This window comes from Columba livia, chromosome 2, assembly GCF_036013475.1.
Source record: "Columba livia isolate bColLiv1 breed racing homer chromosome 2, bColLiv1.pat.W.v2, whole genome shotgun sequence".
In the NCBI taxonomy this organism is placed as follows: domain Eukaryota; kingdom Metazoa; phylum Chordata; class Aves; order Columbiformes; family Columbidae; genus Columba; species Columba livia.
The window spans coordinates 55,678,196-55,692,441 of NC_088603.1; the positions used below are offsets into that span (position 1 = coordinate 55,678,196).

The following is a 14,246-nucleotide window of genomic DNA, read 5'->3' on the forward strand; positions in this document are numbered from 1 at the left end:
GTCCATGTCTTTCCTGTGCTGAGGGCTCCAGAGCTGGACACAGGACTCCAGGTGGGGTCTCACCAGAGCAGAGGGGCAGCTGGAGGGCTGTTCCATGGGGGAGCCGGGTGCAGAGGATGGCGGCAGGACCCCGCGGGACGCCCCGGGGTGCCGCGGCTGGAGGAGACAAGGACGGAGCCTTTCGGATCAGGGATGCCAGGGTGCGGCGCGGGGCCAGGAGGAGCACGTCGTGTCCCCCGGCGGGGCCGCCTTTATCGGCGGGCGGGAGCGGCGGAGCGCTGCCCGGCCCCGCGGCCGCCAGGGGGAGCCGGGGGAGCGGGGCGGAGCGGCCGGGCGCGCAATCCCCGCGCGTCGCGGCGCGGGGCGCAGCGGAGCCGCGGCGGGGCCGGGCCGGGCCGCGCAGAGCCCCGCCGCGGGGCGGGCACAAAAGCGCCGCGCCCGGCCGCGCCGCCGGGGAGTTGGGCTCGGCGGGCCGGGGTTCAGCGCTCAGCGGCGCCGGGACGGGCGGCTGCCCCGGAGCTCGCAGGATGCCGGCGGCTGCGCGGCGGCGCGGGGCGCGGGTGCTGTGGGCGCTGCTGTGGGTGGCCCTGGCGCGATGCTACAACGTGGACGTGGGTCGCCCCGTGGTTTTTCAGGGTCCCAACGGCTCCTTCTTCGGGTACTCGGTGCTGCAGCACTACCACGACAGCACGCGGTGGTGAGTAGCGCGGGGACTGCGCGCCCGGCGGCGGTAAAACCGCGGGGTTTGGGCGGGCGGGGGTGCGGCGGGCCCGGCGCTGTCGGGTCAACCACCGGGCAACCACCGGGGTATCCCCCGGGGCAGCCGCCGCTCCCGCAGCCGGGAAGGGGACCCGCGCCTGCGCCCCGGCTGTGGGGGCTCTTCCCCGCGTCCTTTCCGTCCCGTCGTGCGGGTGCGGTGGAGGCAGCGCTGCGGCTCCGCGCCTGTTGTGTGCGGAGAGGGGTTCACCCTGGTGTAAACCGAGGTCCCCCTCGTTGAGCGGTGTTGTAAGACGGGGTGTCCTTCCCGAGCTGGCAGCTGGCGCTCGGCATCGTGAACTAGCTGTCCCCAAGCTCCAGCGGTCCCTCGCCCGGTGGTTTGGTGCTTTGCGCAGCCCCGCTTCCTTGGGGGAAATATTTCGCACCTCATCTCCTTGACAGAAAATGCATCTGGTGTGAAAGATGACAGGTCGTGCCGTGTTAAACGGGAAAAAAAATTAGTAGTGATACCTCCAGTGGGAGCAGCGTGTTCAGCATTGACAGGGCGGATCGCTCCGTACTCTACCTTGCAAGGATGAAAATCCCTCTGGTGACTGGAGAGACATTTCCAAACCAAGAGGCGTTCATCTCCTCTGTGTGCCCGTGTGCCCACTCTTGGCATGAGGGACTGTAGAGGAAATGGATATGTAGCTTGCTTTTTTTTTCTTTTTTTTTTAAATAATGAACAATAATAGAAAGTTTGTCTACATCTTGAAAAATTATGCAAACTGGCAAGCTTCTTGTTTTTCCCGTTGACTGAAAAGAGCCTTGGAGCATAGTCTGTCCCTCTCTTGTCTGGGTCAGACGCTCTTTGTCAGAATTAAAACCGATTTCTTTTAATTGGACCCAGTTGATGTCGTCTGGTGCACTTCTAATGGGAATAGGAGCCACTGCTGCCAATAAACGCCCACAAAGCTTGTCTTTATCTTTTACGCTTAGATATGGCCCGATTACTCAGCTGTTGATGTTGGAACTGTGGTGCACTGTGATATAAATAAATGTATTCATGCCGGCATCCAGTTCTTTAAAAATGAATTTCTTTTACACCCTTTAGTTCAGTAGTAGTTGTGTGCTCAGCCTTTCTGCATAGTGGCTTTCATAGAGCATTCATTTTTAAGGACTTATCAGAAGACTTCATAGAGGAAAAGTGCTCTGGGAGAAGAAAAGCTCTCACTTTAAAGTAATGCTTAACTTGGGTCAGGAACTGACAAAGGATGCAAAGGCTGAAAGCGACTGCATTCAGCACAAACTGGTGGGAATTCACAGTGATGTGAATGAAATGCTGATCTAGTGGGGTGTGGTGGGATGAAAATGGTAGTATTTGTTGTTCCTTGTGTAGATGTCTGTCATTCTGGTTGATAACATGAATTATCTTCAGATAGCAGATGTTGGTGTGGGTTTTTGGTGTTTTTTTTTTGGGAGGGGAGGTTGATCAGGGAAGAGAATCTCCCTGGTATCCCAGTTTGTTTGGAAATGATGCTGGACTAGTAGTGTCGGGCGTCTGTCTGAAGGCAGCCGTCTGCAAGATGTCTGGTGCTCTAAGGTAAAAACTCCAGTTATGCGAACTCCAGTTTTCCGCAAATGGACCTTCTTCACCCAGAAACAAAAAGTATCTGAGATCAAGAAGTGTTTTTAAGTAAGCAAATTAAGTGTCAGCCCTAACACCTAGAGGGGTTAACAGCAGCTTAATGTGGTCAGGATCAGCACTGGGCTGTCAAAAATCATGAGGGTGGGATTGTCACCACTGATGGGAGAACTCTCTTCATTGTGTAAACGGGGAGCTTTTTTTCATGGGTGCTTCAAACTCCTGTCCCAAACAGAGGTTGGGATAAAAGTTCTGGAGATAGGTTTTCTACAGCCTCTTTGACTCTAGTTTGCTGTATGCAGTTATGCTTTTAAATGTGCGCGTGCAGCCTGAATATCAAGAGACAGCAATGAATCTCATTGATCTTAAAAGTGTATGCAGCATTATTCCAGTTTCTGAAGATGCCATCACGTGTACTGGATGGGCATTTTCTGAGTGCAAGCAGGGGTTTTTTGCATACTGCAAATAACATCGATTTTAAGTATTTAACTATTTCTTTTGGAAAGCGTGAAAGATCTGGACAATCTTCATTGACATTCAAACCATCAAAAGGCTGTACCCTTGTCAGTGCCCTTAGCTATGCCCACTTCAACTGAGGAGGGCATACAGGCTTCCGGTATTATATAGTACTATTTTAAAACCATATTTTACTGTACAGGATCTTGCACATCCCTTCAGAGCATGAAGTCTCTAATTTCAAGTTTAAAGTGATTACCATTTGCAGATCATTGAAATACAAAATATAATCCCAGTTTATTGGATGAGTGTTGAGGGAAATGCTTAGTAGAACTGATGTAATTTTTCAGATTTGTCAGGTTTTTGTGTGTAGAGCTCTGTGTGCAAAGCTATAGAAGCATTTCCTTAAGTGGCTTGTAGAGTTACTGTTTTGGTTTTTTTTTCCTTTCTTTCTTTTTCAGATGTGATATTCTGGGAAAAGGCTGAAATCTATTATGGGGAATACATAGTAAAAATGGTTAATATTAATCTCATTGTAGCATATAGCTCCTCGTAATAGTCACAGGGTTATTGTTTGGGTTTGTGTGTCAGTTTTCTTCTTACCTTTTTAGCTTTTATATACCCAAGGAAGAGTTATGATCGAAGTTGTCTGATGTCTGTTTGGCCTACACACTACAGTGGGCAGTATTTGAGCTAAGTGAACTTTGGATAGTGATATTTTGGGCATTCATGGCTTGCCCGGTGAGCTGTGCACTATGTGAGCCTCCAAAAATGGGACTGATCACATCTGAGGCTGATAGGGCTTCCGCCTGTCTAAAATTATTTAGCGTGTTAATATGCTCTCAAGCGTTTGAGATCATTGTCATGATGGTTCAGTGTTTCTTGTTCTGAATATCGGTGCCCGATATTCACCTAACGTACTTCTGGTCATGGGAGTTTCTTAGCTGAAGGGTGTTACTCTCCATAGCCTGTCCCTGTCCTGATGTGTGTATCTATATATACATATGTGCATATGTGTACATATAGTGACTGTTTTATATTAAAATGGTGTCTGTAATGCCCAGGTCTTCAGCCTCAGTGTTTCAGTTGTTTGTTTGACAACACCACAGAAGCACCTGTCTGTATTATCTACCATAGGCCTGCAGGTTTCCAGTAAACCAATTTAGAGCCTGGTGAGTCTTGAATATTTACATGAGCCAAATATTATTGCAGGAGGGAAGAAAAGGGGAGTATTTGATTTGAAATATTATGTCAGATACATGTGAATAATCAGGCTGCTATGCAGCCCTTGACAGAGAAGTTATTGTGGAATGGGGGTATTTAGCCTCCACTGTGACAGTGGAGTACGTCAGTGCTTTTGACCTGTCTGAAATAGTTAATTGCAGCGATGCTTCTGTTTAGGATTTATTTTTGCACAGTTTTCATCTCAAGAAAAGTTGGTCATCGCACATGTGCTGGAGTTGTTGTATTTCTGACAATGTCTCCTTTTCCTTCCTTAACCAGGTTTTATGACTTTAAATCTTGGAAGATTTACCCGGTTCCCCCTCATTGCAGTTTTCAGTGGAGTAAGGAACCAGGTGGCTGCTTGCATTTGGAGCAGAGACAAGCTGAAGTGCTTCTGTTCTCTGGATATAATTTGAAGCTTGGAGTAAAGACCCTACAAAACGACCAAGAATGTTGCTTTCTCTGCTTTCTTTCAGACAGTTTAAGAAGAAACAAATGTCAATTTTGTCCCAGTAAAAAAAATGTTTATAAAGTGACATCTTAGGTCTTTCTTTTTAAAAATAAGATGTTACTTAATATCTCTCGTTTCCTCTCCTTATGCCCCTTTCTCGCCCCAAACTCCTCAGCAAGTCCAGGGTAACAACTTTATAATTTCTGGCAACGTGATCTGGCATGAAAAAAGTAACCCCGTCGCTTTAGTTGTATGGTGTCCCTGCTATGAGTATTACAATAAGGAAATAGTCTGGTTTCTGTGCTGTTTCACTTCACTGGGTTGTGCTGCTGCTGAAACGTGAAGGTTGTTCTGCATCTCAGGGGAACGGATACGTGGTGTTCGTGCCTGATGTTCTTGTGTGCAACCAGAAGGAAGCTGTGGAGGAAGGCTGACCCCGAGCAGACTGGCTGTTGTGTTAACGACACCATGTTGCAGAAATGATGTAGTGATGCTGTAGGTGCTGCCATGGCATTTTGGGCTTCCTGTTGTTGGTCGGAGCTCATTCATCTGCTGCCCAAATAACAGCCCTCCTGCTTTTCACTCTGCACTTAATGGATGGACCACTGGGGTTTTAAAAATCTATTTATTTACTTTTTTTTTGTTTAATTTATTTTTTATTTTGTGGGCTTAGCAAAAGGCAGAGACCTTCCAGTGAGAAGAAACTCAGATGGGATATGCTGGTGGTGCATCTTCCTCTGGTGCTGCTTTTGAAATCAGCTGTGGTATGCAAGGATATTTAAAGAGTTTTTTCTCTGCCACTTAACATTGCGGTGAGGTGAGGTCCCTCCATTCCCCAGTCCTTGAGCCGTGATTGTCTAATCGCTGCTGGCACGCTGTAGGTTGGTGCTTCATGTGCTTGGCATCTCTCCATGCCATCAGTCAGCTCGACACTTTCATTCTCTGTTCCTTCTGCTAAATGCAGCACTTAATTTCCCAATCTGTATGTCCCGAGGGTCAATCACCAGCAAAGTGATAGTTACTGTTCTGCTGGAAGTAATTTTAAGGAGGTGTGGATTTCCCTGTGGCCAAGAAAACTTCTTGTCATCCATTAATATTGGCTGCTGTGGCTACTGTAATGTGATGGTTTCTGGTCATGTAGCTGCATAGTTGTCTCCATATAGATGAGATGTTTGTCCTTGATTGTATGAGTATGAATGCAAGCAGAGAAGGTTAAATGGCCTCTCTGCCTACTGCTCTTCATGCTGGTTTAGACCCCAATACTTCGTTCCCAAAGCCAGTGGGATGTGGCTGATTCTTACAGATTTCTGTGCATGTCAAGCAAAAAAGACTCTAAAATGGCCCCAACCCCTACTCCTGTTGCTCTTGCTTCTCCTCCATGGAAAGTAATCTCTTTCTCTTGATGGGGTTTCCCCTTCAAGGTGTCTTCATGTAGCTACTCACAAATATCCTAGAGGCTTCCTGCAGAGTATTATGATTGTGGTGAGAACCTGCACTCATCAATAGTCTCTGCCAAGACTACTGCCCACATTATAAGCCTTGTGGCAAAAGGCTGGAGAACTGCTGGTGCTTGCTTGCTGACAAGCCAAGTAGTCCTATAGCAGCACTGGAAAACTGTACCACAAAATTAGGCTATTTTATAGGAGAGCTGGTTAAACTAGTTGGAACATGTTGGAAGGTTGCCTGATAATACCAAGAGGACAGGATTGTACTTCTGCTGGCTGTTTACAGGTCTTCTGTGGTTATGCCAGGCACGACTCAGAAGCATTGAAATGCAAGAAGTCTGTATTAGGCTCTAAGGCTTTGTTTTGAAATGTATTTCTGTTCCGGTATGGTGCCAGAGAAAAACACCTTCTCTGGTTGCAGTGTTGTTTCATAGAAATAGCAGGAGATTTCAAAGGTGCTTTAATATGTAGGGGAGATACAAAACAGTTGTTCATTTTGCTCTGAGTCCCAAAATATTTGGATGCAAATGAGTCTTTTATCCAGGTCTGCTGAAGAGTCTCCTGACAGTTAAATAGGTGACTTTCTTCCAGCAGTTAAGCCGTTATACACAGAAACTAATGAAGTAGTAAAGGATTTATTTTTTTTCTCGACAAATGAAATATTCCAGTCTCAAACCTTTGAATAGCACTGAAGTAAGTGGTATGTGGCAAATACCCACTGGGCCAACCAAAAAGGATATGAACCAACAGAAAATCTGGTATCTCCCTGAAGGTGACTGTCTTGGGGCATGGGTGAGCATAGGTCATGCCAGATGGAACAGATCTGCAAAGCTTTCACCTACTGGGGTCTAGGTGCAAGAGGGAAAGAATGAGACAAGATCCTAAGGTGACATAGTGTATGTTGTGGGTGAAGTATCAAATATGAATCCAAAATAGATTTACTTTTGGCACACGTCACCTGTAGCCTTTGCTGGCTGCTTCTTTCTGCTCGGTCCACATGAAAAAGTGGCAACAGGTGTTTTTCTTTTGAAAGGTATATTTGCTCAAGACAGCAATATTATCTGTGCCAGTAGCTTACTCAAATCATTAATTATCAATTTTTCCTATTCAGCTTTTTAAAAAGAGCTGAAGAGTCTTTGTGATTTAGGCTCCTTCATCTTCATCTTGCATTTCGCAGCCCAAGGTATCTTGTGCACTAGTTGCTGATTTGTATTTGCTTTTATTAGGTTAGAGCAAAGCTTATTTCAAACTGGAGGTCAATGCGGCCTACATTATCTTATTGTTATAACAGGTTGTAGAAACAATTTCTTGCCATTTGCAATTTGAAGCCATAACTCTTTAAGCTAGTAATATCCCTCCTTATTTATTTTTGTTAGACCTCATGAATGTCAATAAGTGAATGACATGCATTCATCGCCTGTGTAAATGAAATGATTGGCATTTGATTTTTCTGCCTGCCGCCTGCCTGGTGGGATTTCCATTTGGAGCTATTATTTCAGGCTCCTTTGCTCTTGCCCTGCAATGTGTACAGGCTTTGTAGGTTTTAGCAACTTAAGCATTTCAGACATTAATTCTTCTCACTTGTGAAAACATGATGTGAATTGTAGAGCACAGCCCCATCAAACTTCTCCAAATAATACAGCTTGGGTCACGAAACTTTGGAGAAAATGGTCACTTAATGTAGGGGTTTCTCTTCTTTTTGTAAATGTATTTCCAAGTGACACAGAACAGTTTCGTTGCGTTCCACATCCAGTGAAATGCGTAGGGAGCGGAGATGTGTCACTGTTTGGTATAGACCGGACTTGGATGCAGGAGAAACTCTTCCAGGTGTCTCAGGTTGCCCTGGACATGTGCCTTGGGTCTTCCTGTATTTACTGGGATAGTGATGATGGGTGGTGGCTGAGGATTGAACTTTACATTAGAGGCTGAAAGAGAAGTTTTTTAAAGCAGGGAAAGCTTCCATTTTGGGACTTGTGCTGGGCTGTCCATCCGTGCTGTGGGTGGGCTGTGTGTGCAGACTGACTTTGCACCAGAAGCCCTTTATCCCTTTGGTGGGTAAACCAAAAGTGGCGTCTCCTTGGTCAGCTGCTGCCTCTCAAGTAGCAGGCTGGATCCCCACATGTGAGCACTGGCAGCTCGGTCTTTTAGAAATGGCTGCCCTTAGTTCCAGCTCTGGGCTTAACTTCAGCGAGGATCTTTTTTTTTACATGCGGAAGCTCCGCCCTGCCTTGCAGTGCAAGGGTATCAGCAAAACTGATACTAAATTATAGAAAAACTGCATGGTGTTCCCTGCTGCTGTTCGTGGAGCTGCCTTCCTCCTGTTTAACCTCCCTCCTCACCCTCATGTGTCCAGATCTGGGTTCACAACTCGGTGAGAAAGATTGCCCTTTCAACGAGGAGGCAGTAAAAAGGCTCCCTTAGTACTTGTGCCTCCCCCATAATCCTCCTCAAAAAGCATCTCTTATGGCATGAGTAGTTGCCAGCTTGTTAAGCAGTTAACTGGATTGTAACCTAAGTGATTAAAAAGGGCTCATCGTCTTTCTAGGGTATGTTAAGGAACCCTGTGGTCAGAGCTTGTGCATTGGTGCTTCCCAGAGATACCAGCTCTCACATGGGATAAATAGACCAGGTATAGTCTTCACAGCCTTAGCGATAAAGGTTGGTTGATGGCAACGCACCATGGAAGATACTTGTTCCTGTGTTGTTGGTTGGGTGTTCTGGTGTTGATTCTATCTGAGAATGGGATGCCTCAGCTTTCTAAACAAGCTGCTTAATCTTTGGCTGGCTGACAAGCACGCAGGTTCAGATTTCATCTTCTTGTGGGTGTGGGTATTAGCTCTTGGGGGTTATTGGATTGATAGGGATGTAGTTAAAACTGAGGAAAGATGGGTGCAGCTGCTGTTGTCTGTCCTACTTTCCTGAACACTTTTGGGAGGTTTGGGTGTGCTTCAAATATCTTAAAATCCTAATGGAAATGTAACTTGTTAGAGTATTTGTGGCTTTATTGTATGTGGTGTTCTCAGTTTGTGAGTCAATATCATTTTACAAGGTTGATGGAGAAAGTCCTTTTGCTGAGGGAGCTCTGGCAATGTGAACCTTGCTGTTGTTTGTGTGTGGGTTTTTTGTTTGGTTTGTTTGGTTTGTTTTTTCTTCGTTTCTCCTGAAATTAATCACTTGTTACTTTGCTTTTGGTTTCCAGGGTCTTGGTTGGTGCTCCCAAGGCAGAATCTAAATACAGCACCTCTGTTCAGTCCCCAGGAGCAGTGTTTAAGTGTCGAGTCCATACCAATCCTGACAGAAGATGCACAGAACTGGATATGGGTCGAGGTGGGTAGTTATCATGGAATCATAGAATGTCCAGAGTTGGAAGAGACACACAAAGATCGTCGAATCCAACTCCTGTCCCTGCATATGACAACCCCACAGTTCACACCATGTGTCTGAGGACGTTGTCCAGTCTCTTCTTGAACACTCTCAGGCTTGGGGCCGTAACACCTCCCTGGGGAGCCTGTTCCAGTGCTCCACCACCCTCTGGGGGAAGAACCTTTTCCTAATGTCCAACCCAAACATCCCCTGGCACTTCTTCCTGCCATTGCCTTGGGTTCTGTCATTCGTCACTAAAGAGAAGAGTTTGTTATGATGCTTGGGGGCATGAAGGAGGGAACCAAAATTAAAAAAGCATACCCCAAATGGCTAGAAATCCTCCTGGTGGCTTCAGAGAGGTCTCAAGACACTGAGAGGGATTCATCAGCCTCTCCTGATGGATTATGAGCACTGGCAGCAAAGGTGTCATGTTCTCTTCAGGATTATGAACTAGCATCCCACCTGGTGCTGGTGGCCTCCCAGTGGCCCTGCTCCCTCTCTCCAGCAAGTAACCAGGCAAAGGTGGATTTATTTTATTTTTTTTTCCCCTGCTTACCCTAAGTCACTGTCTTTTCTCCACCTGTTTCAGTGCGACTCTGCAGCATGGTGGAGGGTGTGTGCCTGGTGGGGAGCGCTGGGGTAAGGGTGCGTGAGGTCACCCTGGGCAGTGCAGCAGTAGTTCCGTGATGTGCGGGGTTTTTAGCAACCTGGCATTCTGCGGGTTCCCTCATAATGCAGCAAATCATGCCTTGGGTCTGCTTCTTGCACTAAAGGAAATAAGTGTCTTGGTGAGAGCCATGCTTTGATCCTATTGCATGTGACCAGGATCAACTTTGGTTTCTCTCATGCAGTGTCTGAATTGGGGGAAGGTGGAGTCCTAAAGCAAAGCTCTGATCTAAAACCTTGTTCTGGGTTTTGATGGAGAACATGGAAGCCCTTCATATTTGGTTTTCTTAGTGGCATGCCTGTTATTGCTTTCTCTGCCTATAAAAAAGGCATGTTAGTATTGTTCATCTTTTCATGACTGAGTCAAGTAGAATTAGTTTTTATGAAGCTTAACTGTGTTAAAAATGTGTTTTGGGTAAGTTCGGTTTTTCCTGCTACTGTAATGTAAACTGTCTGTCATGGATTTGTGAATACTGCCTGGCAGAACTAAAGGTTTAGGCTCCTATTTCTTTCAGTGCCCCAGATCTCATTTTCAAGAGTAATTTTTGCTTTCATTGCATTCTGCAGGCAATCTCACGTGTCTCCCATTGACTTCAGTTGGATGTTTTATTTGAGTAAAGCTGTGGACGTGCTGTAATAGCTGCTGGCTGTTTGGGACAGGGTCTGTCCTCTACTATGCGTTTGAATGAAACCTAGTAGAGTGAGAGCATCACTGTGATTAATGAATACAAGAACTAATAATCAGGATGAAGGGTAAAAGTAAAGCACTGCCAGGCAAATGTTTCATGGGCAGTTTCCTCCTCGGGATTCTTAGTGGGTATTTAAAACTCAAGTCTCCATGTCTTGCTGTCTTTCCCTGCTTTCTGTAGGCAATTCTCGGGGCACGCTCTGTGGAAAGACCTGCAAAGAAGACAGAGATGACGAATGGATGGGCGTGAGCCTGGCGAGACAGCCGAAGGCTGGTGGAAGTGTGCTGGTGAGTCCACTCTTGTCTTTGATCTCATTAAAACCATTGCTGCTGTCTGGCTCTAATGCTAAACATGTCAGGATTAATGTGTTCGGCAGTGACTGAATGAGTCCAGCTTTACGGGCAGCAAATTTTCGAGTCCCTTCCTTCAAGCGGAAGGAAAAGTGAGCCTTAGCCAGAAAGCTTTATTTATAGAGGGAGGACTTCAAAGCCGTCACACCTGACTTGTGTCACCCAAGGGCTTCCTCCTAATCTGAGGGATTAAATCTTTGAACTGAATAAACAGAACTTCGTCTTGGAGGTACCTGCTAGTCTGTTCTTTTTGTCATTTGCCTGTGTTTGTGTAGGGAATATGTATACATGCATTTTCCCTGAGCGTATGTATTGCGTGTCAGAACTTAGAATGAAAAATGTAAGATGAGTCATTGTGCTGATATTTTTTTTTCTTTCTGTGTATTAATTTTCCTTTAGTGAGGCAGAAGAGTTGAGAGTAGAGATGACTTAGTTGTGTGCGGGTGGCCTTGTTGTCTTTGATATGGTTACCAGGCACATAGACAGGTCAAGGAGAGCAGATGTGTTCCGTAGGATGTGGAATTTAGCTTTGCAAAACAACATTTCCTGTGCTGGGAAAAGAATAATCATAAAGAGACCTGGGCAAAAACCTTCTAAAATACGTGGGTTTATTATGATCAATAGTTGTCTGTGTTTGCGTCCACAGTTGGGTTCTGTCTGCCTGAGTCTGTCTGAAGGAATTTCAACTGAAATTAAAAAAAAAAATGCAACAAAATGTTGTGCATGGTATATGTGGCAGGCAAATCTCAAGCTTGGATCAGAGTAACCCTGACAACAATCTAATTCTAAACACGGCTGTTTGGGAGTTGGGAACTCGCAGTATGACCCCGTCTTTCCAATGAGATAGGGGGTTGCCGTGCTACGTGGCACCAAACCGTCACAAAGCTGCAAGTGAGAAAGATCTTGTATGATTGTGGAGCCAACCACCTGTGTAAGGCAAGTGGGCAAAGCTGCTTCACTCAAAGGCATTTTCCTTAGTGTGTGCAAAGAGTCCCAACACTTACACCCCAAGTCCTTGCACACCATCTTCCCTGTGGGGGAGCAGGTGGTTTTTATACCTTTTTGCGATACTACTGTGGTATTTTTTCTGATTGTCTCTTTTGGTGTAGAGCTTGCCAGTTCTATATATACAGACTGGTCGATGCTTTACTTGCCTTGCATGCTTTAAATATGCTCAGCACTAGAAAAGGAAGGGGAAAAAGAGGGGCATAAATAAAGTACACTGTAAACATCTGCAGCAGTGCACAAAATTAAGGCATTCATGCTAGACTAAGCAATTAAGGTACTCATGTTCCTGATGTGTATGTGTGCTCCGAGTCCTGTGTGACAACTGAGGAGTAGCTTGCACTGATGAGGGTATCACTGCCTTGATATAGAGCATCCTCTCCATTTTCAGTCATCAGGCTAAACTAGGCAAATTCTTGTCCCATTTTTTGAAGCTAGCACATATACTTTTTTAGACAGTACTGAGACGTTTTTGTAAAAATGTTATCTTAAGGATAGTGTGCCTTTTGTATTTTGGTTCAAAGGGGAACAGGTTGCAGCTGATGCTTCGGTGTCGTCTACCTAGACAGAAGCAGCAAAGGAAGGCAAAGCTGGTGGGGGAAAAAGCCGAGGCTGGGGCTGACTTCTTGCTGACTGAGGGGAGCCTGCAAGGGTGAGAGACATGGGCAGGCTGTGAGGGCTTAGATTTGGACTGAGGGGATAGAAATTTCAGATGTAAACCAGGTTAAAAGCAAAATGTAGCTGAAGTAAAATGCGTAGCTGGTGGTTTGCTTATTTCAGTCCAGTTTAAGCTGGTAAATTGTCTCCACAAGTTACACTGGTTTAAGGCAGTTCTAAACCAGCCCTCTGACAACATTGCACTGCCCTCACCAAGTAGATCATGTCCTGATGCTTGAGGATGTTTAAATATCTAATTCACAGTGATATTTATCACCAAAGCACTCAGTCCTAAAGTACTAATTATATATCTGTGCATATCTGTGTGTAGACAGAGCTTGGAAAGGAGGCATTTGGATTCCTTCGTGGATGCAAAATACCTGGCTGTTTCAGGGCATTGTTACTCTCTATTTTGAGATAACCTTTTAAAGAAAAAGACTTGTGACTTTCCCCTAAGCAGGTGGTTTTTCATACATGTGCCCTTCTCATTTTAATTTCTTTAAATGTGGCTGCTCTTTGAAGACCCTGTGAGAAATCAGTGTTCTGAGTAGACATATCTGAATGTGTATGGCCGTATCTACTGACTTCGCTTTTTAATGAAATTACTAGCTAACTCTCATGAGTTATTCCCTGTAGTTAGGAGCGTGTGCACAGTCTATATTGTCAGGCATTGCAGCTCTATTTACTGCTTCTCTTCCAGGGATTCCTTTAAGTCGCAGTGGTATCCTTGTGGTCAATAGCTCTGGATAGATTTTTTTTTTTTTGGCATAAATGTGAGTAGTTGCTTTTTAAACCCGTGTGAAATGTTCATGCTTTCGGTGTCCTGTGTTAGAGGAATTAGTCCCACAGTTTAACTGTGGATTTTACGAAGTTGTTGCTTTTGCTCTGAAGCTGTTTAGTGGCTTAAATTTCTGTCTTATCAGCCTTCCCCAATCGCCTGAGAAGTGTACCAGCTTCAGTGGAAAGGGGCAGTAGGGAAGGTGAGGAGAGTGCAGGAGAGCTTTAGCTGGTATTTGGTAAAAAAGTGGATTCTGTTTGAGCCCATATTGTGCCAGGATGTTGCTGAACCAGAGTTTTACATTTGTGTGATGGACTAAATAGAAAAGCATAGAATGATGAGGGTTTAAACAAATGAAGACGTAAGATTAGCTAAAAAAGTTCTGAGTTTGTGGTTCAGTGGCTTCCTGTCGTCGGGTATGCTATCAGTCAATATTTACATTCATTTAAGTGCAGCTGAGATTGCCAGCTCTTTCCAAACTGAAATGGCAAAAGTCCTCTTTTTACTTTTGTTGAAAGAGGAACCAGGGACAGTGCATTATGATTTGGAGGAAAGCCATGTCTTTCAGTCTTCTTTCTAAATACCTGCCACATCTGTTATTACTCTGTTTTTTTAACAAGTGTTGCTATTTTTCATATAAGCAGTTGACTTATTGGCACATGCAATGATTGGCTGTGTGTCTGTAAAAAAAAAAACCAAAAAACAACAAACCAACAAACCATCAGGTCAGCAAAGCCAAAGTCCAAACCAGAAGTGGTCTGACAGTAGCACATTAAAAAAGTCCCTTGTTTGGACTCTGACTTTAGGAGTCCGGAGAAGGC

General features: G+C 45.3%; 1 protein-coding gene across 1 annotated transcript in view; it reads left to right on the plus strand.

The window, feature by feature from the left end:
- Nucleotides 1–402: 402 nt before the first annotated feature.
- The window catches only part of ITGA9 (integrin subunit alpha 9), a 227,671-nt gene continuing 213,827 nt past the window's right edge, over nt 403–14,246 (plus strand). The window contains exons 1-3 of the mRNA XM_065052058.1: nt 403–697; nt 9,117–9,244; nt 10,816–10,922. Of these exons, the coding sequence (XP_064908130.1) occupies nt 528–697; nt 9,117–9,244; nt 10,816–10,922 (405 nt within the window). The 5' untranslated portion in view covers nt 403–527. The remainder of the gene's footprint in view (nt 698–9,116; nt 9,245–10,815; nt 10,923–14,246) is intronic.